General features: G+C 38.7%; 1 protein-coding gene across 1 annotated transcript in view; it reads left to right on the forward strand.

Moving 5' to 3' along the window:
• Window positions 1-15,769, forward strand: part of LOC148689564 (uncharacterized) — a 42,590-nt gene extending 26,821 nt beyond the window's left edge. The window contains exons 2-3 of the mRNA XM_088688502.1: window positions 14,957-15,121; window positions 15,164-15,769. Coding sequence (XP_088544628.1) covers window positions 14,957-15,121; window positions 15,164-15,769 — 771 coding nt within the window. The remainder of the gene's footprint in view (window positions 1-14,956; window positions 15,122-15,163) is intronic.
• Window positions 15,770-17,377: the final 1,608 nt, after the last annotated feature.

The raw sequence follows: 17,377 nt of genomic DNA on the forward strand, positions 1-17,377 counted from the left end.
ATTTAGCTAGGGGGTGATTCGAAACCATGTTTATGCTTGCGATATGAAGTGATTACATTTGGTTGGAATTTCATGAATGGTGAATTCAATTTGTTTAACTGCTTGATCGATAACTTATTTGTGTATGTTTATTGAGAGTGCACGCTTAATTTTCATGCATGAATATGACGCTAGAATATAAGTGAGTTTCACCTAATAGTTATGAACTTATATTCACAAGTAGTGGAGGTTGCTTATAAACAATCGCGTTAAATAAATTCTTGGCATAAGTTTCATGCAATCATAGTAACGAATGCCTCGTCAACACTTATAGTTTTCATGATGCTTAATGATTCTTGCTTGTATCTCTATTATGCAATTCATGTAGGGAACTTGTGGGGAATGCTTTGGGTTGTCGCATGCAATCATCCAATTCATTAACTTAAGGAAAACTTGACGGTTAATTTAAGCGGACCTAATTAACTCGGGGTGTTGAGTTTCATAATTCATCGAAAGACCAACTGAAAATCAAATTGTTTGCAAGTGTAACATGTGTGGAGAAGAACCTTCTAGCTATCATTCATCCATATTTTCCTCACATTCATATTTATATTCTGTCTTTTAATTATAATCTTTGCATTTAGTTAATTTCGTCAAAACCTCAATCCCCCTTTACTTTAGTGTCTTATTTAGTTAGAAAGTGTCTTAGTTTGCGTTTATAAGTGTTTTGTATTCTTTGAGAGGACTTTGAGACGGAAGAGGAAGCCACACGAACCAAGTCCACAACGTCCGGAATCTGACCTTGAAGAAGAAGAGGCTACGACAGGTGCATTTGAGGAACCCACGGCAAGGGTATTTGAAGAACCACAAGTCATGGCCGTGGATACCCGGACACTCAAGGAGCTTTCGGCCTCGGGATTGGATAATGCAGCACCCTTGTGTATCCAATATCCCCCACCTGCCGAAGGGAAGACCGACGAGTTCGAGTTGAAGTCCAGTTTGCTCCATCATATTCCGAAGTACCATGGGTTGTCTATGGAGGATCCGAACAAGCACTTGAAGGAATTTGAGGTAGTGTGTTCAAGCATGACTCCCGTCAACGTCGACGGAAGCATATTGAAGATGAAGGCTTTCCCATTTTCTTTGATGGACAAAGCCAAGGATTGGTTGTACGACTTAGCTCCCGGAACCGTCACATCATGGGAGAGCATGAAGAGGGCTTTTCTGGAGAAGTTTTTCCCAACTTCTCGAATCATCCTTTTGCGTAAAAGGATAAGTGGGATTCAACAAGAAGAAGGTGAGTCATTTCCTACGTATTATGAACGTTTTAAATCTCTTGTTGCTTCGTGTCCACAGCACCAGATGAAGGAAGAGTTGCTTCTACAATACTTCTACGAGGGGCTCCTACCTATCGAACGTCAAATGCTAGATGCCTCAGCGGGTGGAGCATTGGTGGACAAGACACCCAGGGATGCTAAGGTTTTGATCGCTAACCGAGCATTGAACGCTCAACAGTACGAAGGAGTAGGCCAAAGAGGACCCCCACGGCAGCAAGTGCATGAGGTAAGTTCCACCCCCGATATTCATTCACAGTTAGCTAATCTTACTTCCATTGTGTCTCAGATGGCCGAAGGAATGAGGATGCAAGGACCAGTGGTATGCGGGGTGTGTTCGATCCAAGGACATGCTTCTGAGAAGTGCCCACAACTCATAGAAAATGGTGGATGGGAAAGCGCCAACGCAATTGGGTTTCAAGGTCAAAACCAACCAAGGAACGATCCGTATTCCAATACCTACAATCCCGGTTGGAGAGACCACCCAAACTTCAAATGGAGGGAGCCCCAACAACCACAACAACAAGGAGGCTTTAGGCAACAACCCCCGGGCTTCTTCACCAAGCCATTCGCACCCACACAAGCACCTCCATAATCTGCCCAAACAAGTTCAGGTAACACTTTAGATAATGATACACTTCTTAAGTTACTAACGAATTTGTCTCAGGGGCAAGAAAATCAAGCCAAAGCCATGCAAAACCAAGATAAGAGGGTGGAGCAATTGGAGAGACAAATTGGGCAAATTGCAGATTTTGTAGGGAAGTTTCGTGAGCAAGGCCAACTTCCTAGTTCAACCATTCCAAACCCAAAGGGAGGGTTTGAAACGGCCAACGCAATCACCTTGAGAAGTGGAAAAGAAATTAGCATTACATCCAAACCATCACGATCAAGCCCCGAAGAGGAGGAAAAACTGAGAATCGAAGAGGAGGAGATAGGCCAACCCACGGCAAAGGTGGAAACACCTTTGCCGCAAGTTTGTAGTGATCCAAAATTGTCTAATTTGGCCAAAAATGGTAAGAACGGGTCAAATTCGGTACCTACTAATGTTTTTCCTTTCAATGTGCCTTTTCCTAGTAGGTTCATGCAAACGAAGAAACAAGAAGCCGAGAAGGACATCCTTGAGACGTTTCGGAAAGTGCAAGTGAACATACCCCTTTTGGATGCAATCAAGCAAGTCCCGAGGTACGCCAAATTTCTCAAGGAGCTTTGCACCACAAGGAAGAGGATGTCGACCAAGGAGGTGGTAAAGGTAGGTGAAAATGTCTCCGCCATATTGCAACGCAAACTACCCCCCAAATGCAAAGATCCGGGTAGTTTTACAATTCCTTGTGTGATAGGTAACACTAAATTTGAATCTGCCATGCTAGACCTAGGTGCTTCGATAAATGTTATGCCATATTCAATTTATGCATCTATGAACCTAGGAGTATTGAAAAATGATGGTGTAATCATACAATTGGCCGATAGATCTAATGTTTATCCCAAGGGAGTCCTTGAGGATGTTTTAGTGCAGGTCAATCATCTCATCTTTCCTGCAGATTTTTATGTCCTAGAAATGGAGGATTCGAGCGATGCTCCATCATTGCCACTCTTGCTAGGCCGTCCGTTCATGAAAACGGCCCAAACCAAGATTGATGTGGCCAAAGGAGCACTAACAATGGAGTTTGGTGGTGATATAATTAAATTTAATGTTTATGACTTTATTAAGAATCCTAACGATTGCCATTCTTGCTTTGTCATAGATGTGCGTAAGGACATGGGGCCGAAAGGATCCATACCTATCAAGAAGGATGTATCGGGAACCACCGCTGGAGAAGAACTTGGAGTGATTGGTCTACAACCACCCAATATGGCCGAAAGTAGCCATAGTAACATTGTTGAAAGGGCTGCCATTTTTGAGCCCTCACCACACTATGTTTGTAAGTCTTTAATTCCAATCTCAATTCCTACTTCAACTAATAGGTTGTTACCTTCGTTGGTGCAGGAGCCCAATCGATATAAAGGTGGTGGGAGCAGTTATATGGATTGTCGGAACCGAAACACCACCATCAGGGAGGATCATTATCCCCGCCCATTCAGTAAGCCATACTACGAGACATTTCAAGAAGTATACCGTGGAGGACATACCCCTCCATGCCGTGGGCCCTAGTAAGGAGTGAATAAGGTCTTCGTCCGGCTGCAAGACGTAAAAGAAAGCGCTACTTGGGAGGCAACCCATGCACTCAACAAAGGAAGAACTTGGGAATCGCTACACACTCAGATTTGCGTCCCTAAACCCTTTCCTTTGTTGCTTACTTTATGTTATGTGTAATGTGTTTAATTGTGTCTAAAACATTGAGGACAATGTTTAGTTTAAGTGTGGGGGGGGGTAACATTCTGTTTTGAGATATTTTTGCATGAAATTGTAGGGTTTTACCACCTAACATGTCTAAACTTGTTTCCCACTGTTTTTAAGTGTTTTTAGGCTATTTTAGAGTGTTTTAGAGTGTGTTGACTTAAAAATCCGAAAATCCCATAAAAATTTGAAAAATTGCTTTGAAAAACCCAAAAAGAGTTGTTTTTGTGTGTTTGTTTGTGTCGTAGGTTACCTTCCAACACAATGATGAGGATTTGGTTTTTAATTGCATGATGGTTAAAGAAAGTTATAAACATGGATGGACGTTTGATATACTCTTTGGTTTATGCTTGGTTGTAGTTATAGTTTACGGATTCACATGTAATCACAAAAGAAAAAAATTAGTTTTTGTAACATGCTTGAAGGAAGGAACTTAAACAAACGCTACATCCCGGTGAGACTTGAGCCTAAACGTTATTTGGAGAGTTAAAATCTGTGCATTATTGTTTTCTAAAGTCGTTGCATGATCTCATTATTCATTGCTTGGTTACTACCTTGAAGGCGTTTCATCACTTAGTTCCAAATGCTAGAACTCATGCCCATTTCATTCAAAGCATGTCATTGATTTGCATAACACATATTCAAGATGAAGTTGTGTAGTGACCACCACCAAAAGCCAAACAGCCATGTGCCCTTCACTCATTTTGTGTTTAAGTTTAACCCCATTGAGCCGTGTTAGCCATGTTCTTTGTTAACCCATATCATCCTCACCTAGCCTAGATTAGGATCATCCGTACCCTTGTTCTTGAAGCATAGTAAGCAATGAATTCCTTTTGATTAATGTGTTGCAGAAAATAAGTGTGGGGGAAAGAGTATTTATGTGAGTTAAGGTGCCATAGGCACGGTTAGAAAAAAAAAAAAAAAAAAAAAAAAGAAAGAAAAGAAAAGAAAAGAAAAAGAAGTGAAAAAGAGTTTCAAAAGTATTGTTTGTTGAAGTAAGGGCCCAAAACAATGAATTAGGCCCTAAGAGTGGTTTGAATCTCCCCTGTTTGTCTAAAAGTTGATTTCTGCATTCTAAGGGAACTCTAGGACTTAATTTCAATACTTTGCTTGCTATTGCGTAAAGAACTTTTGTTTATCCCTACCTTTCCTTGTGAGCCAATACCCCAAGCCCCGTTACAACCCTTGACTTCTATTTTGAGTGTTGTGCATTTCAATTGTGGAGTTTGAATTTGGTATGAGCATATGGTGTCACTGGTTCTCGCATCTAAGTAGTAGCGTTCCATTCATGAGATCATATCTAAACATGTTTAATTACTCCAGAAATTGCGTTCTTTGTTATAACATATGTGAGTACTAGTCTTTCATGTTTACATCAATCTTCTCACATATAACTAGTGTAGGGTGTGTAGTCAGAAAAATCTGAGTGAAAATTGAGTGCATAACTAGTGAGGAATTGAGGGAATTCTCTAAGGCATGTTACTACATTCGAAATGTGTTTTAATTGATTAAATGTGAACTAGTGAATGGTGACTATAATTAAGTATGTGCTCGATGGGAATGAGGACTAAAAGCTATGTGAGTAATGATCTTTGACATGTCATGTTTCATTGGAAATCCCTGAGGCAAATGTTGGAAGGTTTAGGTTTTGTTTTGTTTGTTTTGTTTCGTCTTATTTTCTTTAGTTGTTTTGTTTTGCTCGAGGACTAGCAAAAGTTAAGTGTGGGGTACCCCCCCACACTTAAATCAAACATTGTCCTCAATGTTTCACACAAAGACTCACATAAAAGCAAACAAATAACAAGCAACTACGCATGATAGCAAGGAGAAGGGTTTAGAAACTCAAATCTGGTTGTTAGAGCAATTCCTAGATTTCCTTATTTGAATGCATGGGTTGCCTCCCACGAAGCGCTTGCTTTAACGTCTTGCAGCCGGACGATGCTTCCATTCAAACTTCCCTAGGTCCCACGGCATGGAATTGATCCTTGAATGGAAGGTGAAACTTGAAGTGAACCGGCATTGGTTTGAATTCTAGTGTAGGTGCCTGATTCATCAAAATTAGCAAGTTAGTATAAAATGTAATGGAATTTGGAGAAGATGACTTACTTGTTTTGTCTGACAAGAACTCAATGACAAACACCACTCCTTTGAAAGTTTCAGGGATATTGGACTTGGCCAGATTGCATGTGATGGTTATGACTTGTCCAATGTCATCAAATTCAACTTCTTTGGGTTTTGTGGTTTCAAATATGTCCTTTTTGATGCCTTCTACATCTTCTCCAGCCACTACCTTCTCTTGAATCATTCTTCTTGGTGTACAAAGTCCTTTGAAGAATTCAACACCATCTAAAACTTGCTGTGTTGCACCAAGAATTGGAATAGCATTTTGCACCTTTGGGAAGGCTTCCACGATGTCCTTTTTACTCCCTTCTTGGTTGGGAATCAAAAACCTGCTAGGAAAAGGGACATTGGGTGGAATAACATCAGAATAACATGAAATTGGGACGTCCTTACTTGTGGTGGGTGGTTTATAGGGCTTAGGGGGCTGCGGCAAGGGTTGTTCTACCCTTGCCATGTGCATGTCTTCTTCCTCCTCCTCAATTAGCAGCTCCTCATCCACTTCTAGGCTATGTTTGGACATTTTTAGGTCAGCTCCAACCTCCATAACACTTCCCAAAGTGATAGCATTATGGATTTCAAAATCTTCCTTCGAGTTTTCAATAGTTGAGTTGGAGAGTTCACTTTGCTCTTGAATTTGTTTCATGAACTCCATAATCTGCCCAATTTGCTCCTCCAATTTACCCAACTTCTTGTCTTGATTTTGTTCGTCCTGCATCAAAGAGGTTAGTAATTGAAAATTTTTATCATCATCCATGGACATACTTGAACTTGATTGGAATTGTTGTGGGGGAGGTTGTGGTGGCTGCATAGGTGTTGTATAGAACTCCTCATATGGTTGCCAATATGCTTCTTGTTGAACCTCCTTGGCTTGATTTTGTGACCCCTGCACCAAAGAATTTAATTCATTAAGAATTTGATTATAATCTATTGACGAACTTGAATTTAATTGAGCATATTGCATATGAAGTTGTGGTGGCTGCATAGGTCTTGAATAGAACTCCTCATATGGCTGCCAATATGCTTCACGTTGAACTTGTTGAGCTTCCCACCACATAGAGTTTGAATGATCCCTCCAATCTCTTTGTGGACATTGATTGGCTTGAAATCCTTGCCTATATGAAGCACCAAATGTAGGGACACTCTGCATTGTGGTCCTTTCGGCATACGGCGACAATTGAGAAGTAAGATTTGCCAATTGAGCTTGAATGCTAGCAAAATCCATATCTTACTTCTCTAGTACCTAAAATCAAAGAAAGAGAACTAAATCAAATATCAAAAGTAACAACAAACAAAGAAAACAACACTAAGTTAGAAACTAAAACGAAAACAACTAAACCAAAAAGAAAAGAACCAAGGGATTAGCAAAGTTGCTAATCCCCGGCAACGGCGCCAAAATTTGATGTGAAAATTTACTTAACACACAAATTAACCCTCTTTTGACAATTGTAGCATATAAATAAGTAGGGATCGTTCTTACACCGGGGATTAGGAGGGCTTGCTAAACACTCTAAACTGACTCAAATAAATAAACTTAATCTTTAAAACACTTAAACTCACTTAAAAAGACTCAAACACGTTCACAAAACTCAAAATAGGCTAAAAACACTCAAAACTGCCTTAAAAACACAATCTGGGCAGTTTTGAGCCTAAACACAATTTTGGACGAAAATTGGTTCTAACTTGACTCAAAACTCTTAAAAACACAATCTAAAACATATTTGAACCAATTAGACACTCTAAGACAATTGGGGATTTGGTTTTTGACGAAAATCAAACAAACAAAACAAATATGTAAAATAGGCAGATTCTGACGAAATTGGTGAAATTAAATGGATGGTGAGATGGCTAGGAGGTTTTTCTCCACACATGGCATACTTGCATACAAAATAATCTCCAGTTGCTTATTCGATGAATTTATGAACCTCAACACCCCAAGTTAATTAGGTACGCTTAAATTAACTCTCAGATTTCCCTTAGGTCATTGAATTGAATGGAATTAGCGCATTGCAATCAAATTATTCCTTAAAAGTTTTCTATACGAAAGCGCATAATAGAAAGACAATCAAAGATCATTAGGTTCTATGGAAATCATAGGTGTTGACGAGGCATTCGTAACTATGAAAGCGCATGATACTTATGCCAAGAATTTACTTAACATAATTGCGACCAACAATCTTAACTACTCATGGATATGAGTTCCCAACGATTAGGTGAAGTTCCCTCATATCCTAGCATCATGTTTATGCATGCAAATCAAGCGTGCACCCTCAATTCATATACATAAACTAGTTTTAATTAAAATAGATAAGTAAATTGAATTCATCATTCATGAAATCACAACTGAAAGTAATCAAATCATCATGCAAATATAACCATGGTTTCGAATTTCCCCCCTAGCCAAAGGGGGGATTAGTTCCTCATGCTTGCACAACAAAAAGTATTGAATTTAAACATTGAAATCATAAGAAAGAATACACCTATACGTTCAGCAATTCCAAGATGGATTTGATGCACAGATTGGCTCCTCTTCCTCCTCCTTGTTGCGGCACAAAGTGTGGGTGATGGAATTGGTGGTTTTGGATGGTGTTTTCTTGTTTGGAGGGATGGAGGATGGTTGATTATGGTGGGGAAGGGTGCGGCAGAGGTGTATGGATGTGTAGGGAGATGTGTGGATGTGTAGAATGGAGAATGGAGGTGCGGCACAAGGGTTCTGAATAGCATAAGGGGGTGGTACGAATTTGTGGCTGAAAATATGTTTATATAGTCCTAGGGTTAATTAGATTAGGGTTACACTTAGCAGATTTATTGGATTAGGGCCCTAGGGTTTAGCACAAGTGAGTTAAATCCACTTAGGAGAGGGTTTGGCCCAATTCGTTTCATAAAAGGATTTATATAACCCAAATCCACAAGGAATGAGGCCTAATAAATCAGAATCCAAAAGGAAAAAGGTTTAGGAAATTCGTCCAAAATTGGGCCTTCTAGAAACTAAGTGTTTTGTGGCTGATTTTGGGTTTTCTAGAAGAAATAAAAGGGGTAAGGGTGTGGCACCCTTTTAGGGTCAGATAAGGCTTCTAGAAATTAGGTTTTTAGGTCCACTTGCAGCTAGGATTAAGGTGGAACAAGATTAGGTTAGGATAAGATAGGATAAGGTTAGATAAGGTTAGATAATTGGATAATGTTGGATAATGTTTTGGATAATGTTTCCTCTTTTCTTGCACTTTCCTTATCCACTTTGTCCTTAGCTTAGTTCCTTCCTCTTCTTATCACATTTCCAACTTCTTGAAGTCCAAATTCGTCCATCCATGTTAGCCCACATGCAAGCTCACCACCTAGTGTCCAAAATAGCTCCAAAATGCACCAAAATGCACTTTCTTGATACTTTAACCCATAGGACCTACAAACACACGAAATTGAGTTGTAATACGACATTAACTAAGAAATAATAGCACAAATGCACAAGAATAAGCTAGTTAAGTCGCCTAAATATGCTCCTATCAAATTCCCCCACACTTATCTTTTGCTAGTCCTCGAGCAAAACAAATAAACAAAAGAAACAAAACATAACTCTAAACCTTCCAACGTTGCCTCAGGGATTTCCAATGAAACATAACATGTTAAAGATCACTACTTACATAGATTTAAGCAATCCTTACCCTTGAGCATACTTAATCATAGTCACCATTCACTAGCTTGCATTTAATCAATTAAAACAACATTTTGAATGTAGTAACATGCCTTAGAGAATTCCCTCAATTCCTTACTAGATGTACTCTCAATTTTCACACAGATTTTCTAACTACACTCCCTACACTAGGTATATGTGAGAAGATTGAAGTAAACATGTAGACGAACACTCACATATGTTATAACAAGGAAAGCACTTTCTGGAATTATTAACATGTATATATATGATCTCATGAATGGAATGCTACCACTTAGATGCGAGAACCAGGGATACCATATGATCAAACCCACTTTAAACTCCACATATTGAAACACATAACAATCAAGTTAGAAGTCAAAGGGTTGTAACGAGGCTAGGGTATTGGCTAACAACGAAAGGTAAAGGATAACAAACATTCTTAAAGCAATAGTGAGCAAAGTATTGAATTAGGCACTTAGAATTCCCTTTAGAACGCGGAAGTCAACTTTGATCACCCAAGGGGGAAGTCACACAAAAATTAGGGCCATATTCAACTTTTTGGACCCTTTCTTCAACAATCTCACTTGTGAGTTCATTCTCACTTATTTTCATTCCTTTTCTTCCTTTTCTTCTTCTTTTTCTTCTTTTTCACAAATTTTTTTTTCTTTTCGTTTTTTTTTTTCTGTTTTTTTTTTTTTTTCTTTTTCTTGTGCCCCTTTTAAGACTTTGGCACACCCACACTCACAAAATCCCTTCCCCCACACTTGTTTTCTGCACAAATGTCACTCAATAGGAATTCCTTCTAAGTTATGCTCCACTATACTTTAAGAACAAAGGTATGGAAAGTCCTATTCTAGGCTAGGTAAGGATGATGTGGTTAACAAGAAAATAGGCTAAATAAGGCTCTAAGGGGTTTAAACCTACAATACAAGTGACAAGGGTGGATTCGGCTGTTTGGCTATGGTGGTGACTACTACACAACTTCATCTTGTTATTTGTTATGCTAATCAATTTCATGCTTTGAATGAAACGGGTATGAGTTCTAGTATTTGGAACTATAGTGATGAAACGCATTCTAAGTAGCAACCAAGCAAGGAATAATGAGATCATGCAACGACTTTAGAAAACAAGAATGCACAGATTAATAACTCTCCAAATAAACGTTTAGGCTCAAATCTCTCAGGGATGTAGCGTTTGTTTGAGTTCCTTCCTTCAAGCATGTTACAAAACTGATTTTATCCTTTATGATTACATGTGAATTTGTAAACTATAACTACAACCAAGCATAAACCAAAGAGCAATTCACACGTCCATCATTGTTTGTAACTTTCTTTAACAGTCATGCATTAAAAACCAAATCCTCATCATTGTGTTGGAAGGTACCCTAAGACACACAAACACATAAAAACAACTTTTTTTTGGCTTTTTCAAAACACTTTTTTCGATTTTTTTTTTTCAAATTTTCGGATTTTTACTTCAACACACACCAAAACAGCTTAAAACGCACTAAAAACACTTAAAAACAGTGAGAACAACATTGGAAGTGATAGGTGATAGAATCCCACGAATTTTTGCATAAAAACACATGTTTACCCCCCCACACTTAAATCAAACATTGTCCTCAATGTTTCACACAAAGACTCACATAAAAGCAAACAAATAACAAGCAACTACGCATGATAGCAAGGAGAAGGGTTTAGAAACTCAAATCTGGTTGTTAGAGCAATTCCTAGATTTCCTTATTTGAATGCATGGGTTGCCTCCCACGAAGCGCTTGCTTTAACGTCTTGCAGCCGGACGATGCTTCCATTCAAACTTCCCTAGGTCCCACGGCATGGAATTGATCCTTGAATGGAAGGTGAAACTTGAAGTGAACCGGCATTGGTTTGAATTCTAGTGTAGGTGCCTGATTCATCAAAATTAGCAAGTTAGTATAAAATGTAATGGAATTTGGAGAAGATGACTTACTTGTTTTGTCTGACAAGAACTCAATGACAAACACCACTCCTTTGAAAGTTTCAGGGATATTGGACTTGGCCAGATTGCATGTGATGGTTATGACTTGTCCAATGTCATCAAATTCAACTTCTTTGGGTTTTGTGGTTTCAAATATGTCCTTTTTGATGCCTTCTACATCTTCTCCAGCCACTACCTTCTCTTGAATCATTCTTCTTGGTGTACAAAGTCCTTTGAAGAATTCAACACCATCTAAAACTTGCTGTGTTGCACCAAGAATTGGAATAGCATTTTGCACCTTTGGGAAGGCTTCCACGATGTCCTTTTTACTCCCTTCTTGGTTGGGAATCAAAAACCTGCTAGGAAAAGGGACATTGGGTGGAATAACATCAGAATAACATGAAATTGGGACGTCCTTACTTGTGGTGGGTGGTTTATAGGGCTTAGGGGGCTGCGGCAAGGGTTGTTCTACCCTTGCCATGTGCATGTCTTCTTCCTCCTCCTCAATTAGCAGCTCCTCATCCACTTCTAGGCTATGTTTGGACATTTTTAGGTCAGCTCCAACCTCCATAACACTTCCCAAAGTGATAGCATTATGGATTTCAAAATCTTCCTTCGAGTTTTCAATAGTTGAGTTGGAGAGTTCACTTTGCTCTTGAATTTGTTTCATGAACTCCATAATCTGCCCAATTTGCTCCTCCAATTTACCCAACTTCTTGTCTTGATTTTGTTCGTCCTGCATCAAAGAGGTTAGTAATTGAAAATTTTTATCATCATCCATGGACATACTTGAACTTGATTGGAATTGTTGTGGGGGAGGTTGTGGTGGCTGCATAGGTGTTGTATAGAACTCCTCATATGGTTGCCAATATGCTTCTTGTTGAACCTCCTTGGCTTGATTTTGTGACCCCTGCACCAAAGAATTTAATTCATTAAGAATTTGATTATAATCTATTGACGAACTTGAATTTAATTGAGCATATTGCATATGAAGTTGTGGTGGCTGCATAGGTCTTGAATAGAACTCCTCATATGGCTGCCAATATGCTTCACGTTGAACTTGTTGAGCTTCCCACCACATAGAGTTTGAATGATCCCTCCAATCTCTTTGTGGACATTGATTGGCTTGAAATCCTTGCCTATATGAAGCACCAAATGTAGGGACACTCTGCATTGTGGTCCTTTCGGCATACGGCGACAATTGAGAAGTAAGATTTGCCAATTGAGCTTGAATGCTAGCAAAATCCATATCTTACTTCTCTAGTACCTAAAATCAAAGAAAGAGAACTAAATCAAATATCAAAAGTAACAACAAACAAAGAAAACAACACTAAGTTAGAAACTAAAACGAAAACAACTAAACCAAAAAGAAAAGAACCAAGGGATTAGCAAAGTTGCTAATCCCCGGCAACGGCGCCAAAAATTTGATGCTAACTAATTAAGCACACAAATTAAAACCCTCTTGTTATCAATTGTAGTGAAGAATGTAAGTAGGGATCGTTCTTGACCGGGGATTAGGAGGGATTGTTAATCACTTGGAAACTGACTCAAATATGTAAAAACAAGTTTAAAACACTATACTAGACTCAAAGAATGCAAAACTAAACTTTAAAACACCAAAACAAACCAAAAGACTCAAAACAGCACCAAAACACTCAAAACAGCCTTAAAAACACAATCTGGGCAGTTTTGAACACTAGACACAACTTTGGACGAAAATTGGTTTTACTTTGACCTAAGACACTTAAAAACACAAACTAAAGTGATTTCTAACTACTATGACTCAACAAAGTAAAGGGGGATTGATTTTGGACGAATTTAAAAACAAAACAAACTTTTTAAATTAGAACAGATTGTAAAACGAATTTGATGGAATTGAATGGATGGGAAGCTAGCTAAGGGGTTCATCTCCACACATGTTATACTTGCATATAAAACGATTTCCAATTGCTTTTCAATTACCCATGAATTCTCAACGCCCCAAGTTAATTAGGTTCGCTTAAATTAACCTTCAGATTTTCCTAACGTTATTGAATTGGATGATTGCATACGACAACCCAAAACATTCCCCACAAGTCCCCTACATGATTGCATAATAGAGATACAAGCAAGAATCATTAAGTTCTATGAAAACCATAAGCATTGACGAAGCACTTGTTACTATGATTGCATGAAACTTATGCCAAGAATTTACTTAACGCGATTAAGATCATCAACCTTTACTACTTGTGAATATAATTCCATAACGATTAGGTGAAATTTCCTTATATCCTAGCATCCAATTTATGCATGATAATTAAGCGTGCACTCTCAACCAACACACACAAATCAATGTAATTCACATAGATAAGTAAATTGAATTCACAACTTATGAAACGCAATTAGAAGTAATCAATTCATATAGCAAGTATGTTCATGGTTTCGAATCCCCCCCTAGCCAAGGGGGGTTTAGTTCCTCATACGCACAAAACAAAGAGAATTGAAATTAAACATTGAAATCAAAGGAAAAGAAACACCTAGAAATTCCAGCGACACGAACTTGAATTGCATGAACTTCTGAGCTTCCTTCTCCTCCTCCTTGGTGCGGCAAAGGTCTAGGGACAGGTTTAGGGCCTTAGGTGTATGGATGAATGGTTATGGAGGGATGTAGTAGTGTTTAGGGGAAGGGGATGGTGCGGCAAGGCTTAAAACTAAGGAGAAAGGTGTTTGGTGGCTGCGGCAAGGGTGTGGAGAGGGTTGGACGAATTTCTGGAATTAATGAATGTGTATGAGAGGTGGTTTCATAGATCAATGGGTGGATTAAATGGATGGCTACGGATTAAGGGAATGTGTGTGGCTGAAAAATGTGAAAAATGCATAGAGTAGGGTGCGGCTAGGTTGTAAGACCAAGGGTTTTATGAAATTTAAAACCTAATTTATTTTTATTAACTAAAATTCACCTAAAGGCTGCTAGAATTTAGGAAATAAAACCAGAAATTAAAGGGAATAGCTTAATAGGTTCGGCTAGGGTTTAGGGTTAAGATTTTTGTGCATAAAATGGGACCAAAGTGCCCCCCCTTGCACGGCAAGGGAAGGAAACAAGGGGAAAGGCACGGCTTAGGGCTAGAATTTGGGCTAGGGCCTTCGTTTTGTGTCCTAAAGCGCCTACAAAGACTTCAAAGTGGCTAGAAAAATACGGACGTTTAAGATTAGGAAAGGTTACCAAAACGGGAAACTTAGGATTAACTTTCCTAAAATAGGAAACCTTGTTTGAGTAGGATTCCTCGTTATGGTTTAAAACAGGCACCTAGAGCCTGGTATGAAGCATTTTACAAGGCCATTTTGTCATTGGGATTTTCCTCTTCCTATTCTAACACCATTTTGTTTATCAAAAAGGATTCTACCATCACCTTCATCTTAGTATATGTTGATGATATCATCATCACTCGTAGCTTTAGCTCATTCTGTCAATTAATTATTGCTCAGTTACAAACTATGTTCCCTGTGAAGGACTTGGGTGACATTCACTACTTTTTGGGTATTGAAGTTCACAGGTCTGCTAAAGGGTTGTCTCTGAACCAGTAAAAATATGTTCTTGATTTGTTAAAGAAAGCTGATATGCTTGGTGTCAAGTCTTGCTCCACTCTTGTTGGTTCTGCAAAATTGGATCACTCAGGCATTGTTATATCACATCCTACATTTTATAGATCAACTGTTAGGGCTTTACACTATCTCACTTGGACACGACCTGATTTGACATTTACTGTGAATCAAGTATGTTAGCACATGCATTCTCCTTGAACCATTCACTTGCAGGAAGTCAAAAGGATCCTTCGATATTTGAAGGGCACTATTGATTCAGGCCTATGGTTTACTAAAGATCCTCAATGCCTCACTGCGTGGTTTGATGCAGATTGGGCAGGTTATCCAATTGATAGAAGATCAACTAGTGGCTACTGTGTCTTTCTTGGTCCCAACCTCATATCCTGGAGTGCTAAGAAACAATACACAGTTGCAAGATCTTCAACTGAAGCCGACTATGGGTCTCTGGCCAATACAGCTGCAGAACTTAGTTGTATTTGTAAAATCTTGCAGGATATTTCCTTTCCCATTCTCAAAACTCCTACAATCTTCTGTGACAATAAAAGTGCAATTGCACTGGCCTTCAATCCCGTTTTCCCTGCCAGGACTAAACATGTTGAAATCAACTATCACTATATCAGAGAAAAGGTTCTCTGTGGCAAAGTCATTGTGCATCATGTTCCTTCTATTCTTCAACTTGCAAATATTTTCACTAAATCTTTGCCATCTAATCGGTTTACAAAGTTGACTTCCAAGCTTTCAATTAGATCTCCTAACTTTAGCTTGAGAGGGTGTGTTAAGGATACAATAGGACCACCAACAAATGATGTACCTGATTAAAGCTTTACTTAGCTGTTAAGCTATGATGGTTAGAGTTTGTTAGATTAGTTGGTGACAACTAATTGTATCTATTTATTTATTTATAATGTACACATTTTGTTGCAAGTAATGAAATCATTCTATTCAACAGCTTCTCTCTCTACAATTCTCTATCTCCCTACCTTCTGACTTTTCTTCTACAAAGTTATAAGTTTCTACATGAGCATCGTATCCAAGAAATAGAAGACTATTGATCGAACTCGGTACCAGACTCTCATTACAAAATCCAAACAGAAATTCCTTCCGTGCTTTGTTGTATAATGGATTGATACGATCGCAAAAATGACGTGGAGAAGCGGATACAGCTTACAGCATGGGTTGATAAATCAATGGGAGTACTGTGCCATAAACATGGCGATCATAAAAAAAGTATCAGCGAATGCTTTAGGCTGAGAGGGATCTTGTCAAGATTGCAGGGATACGGACGAGCCGTTCATGGCAACAAAGAGCAGGGGCAAGTCGCTGATGATCAAATAGAGTTGATGGCCGAAAACTATGTCAAGAAGCTAGACTTGAACTATAAGATCTATTCGCTCTCATGGTACCACTTTCCTCCTCCTACTCTTGTTGGTGCATTGGTTGTGTTAAATTTATGTAATTGTGTTTTGGAAACAAGAGGCTTAGCTGCCTTCAGGTGCTGAGGTTGTCAAATGTGGATTTGAATGGGCAAGCCGGAGACCTTTTTTTGATCTGCCCTTCTGTCGAGACTTTAGACATCAAATCATGCAGAAACATAAAACATCTTCAAATTATTTCCATCTTCAAGCTCAAGAATGTTGTTCTTGGATTCCAAACCGAAGATTATACGTACAATATTAAAGGGATCAATCTTCAAACTCTTCATTTGAATGAAATTCCTCAATTTTTCGAAATGCCAATTCTCGGGGATGTAGTGTATTGCAGAAATCTAAAGGAGTTGAGTTTACGCTACATATCACACATTCATTACCAACCAAATTATTGAGACGCTTATTTCGAAGTTTCCATATCTCGAGGAGCTGGCCTTGTCCGCCTCTTTTGACTCCACTAAGATTCTGAAAGTTTCTAGCCATATCCTCAGGAAATAATTATCGATAACATTGCATGGCAATAATTGTGTGAAGGAGGTCAACATAAATACTCCAAATCTTCTCGTTTACTCGTACAATTGCACAGCTAACAATATCCCATCCACCACTCTTTAGTTGAATTCTACAAAGCTAAAAGTAGCTAATCTTGAGTTAAATTTTAGATGTGGTATGCTTCTTGGTCGATCATGGGTTCTTAAATTGTGGGAATATCTTGGGAATTTCAGACCAGTTGAAGATTTGAATTTAGGAGTTAAGCCTCACTCAAAAGTAAGTCCATATGTAAAACACAATTTTATTCCTGATAGCAGCTTATATTCATGTGTAATTGTACCATGGAAGCTGCGAATAAAAATTGGCTTGTATTAATTTTCATCTTACATTATTTTGCAGATGGGTTTCCTTCCCGAAGATTTACGAAAAGCTCAAACAGTTCCTCCATCATCGTTAGTAAAAGTCACCCATTTGAGGGTGGTAGACAATCCATCAGTGATGGTAGATT

Source organism: Pyrus communis, chromosome 17 (assembly GCF_041283825.1).
Source record: "Pyrus communis isolate YQ-2024b chromosome 17, ASM4128382v1, whole genome shotgun sequence".
Classification (NCBI taxonomy): Eukaryota; Viridiplantae; Streptophyta; class Magnoliopsida; order Rosales; family Rosaceae; genus Pyrus; species Pyrus communis.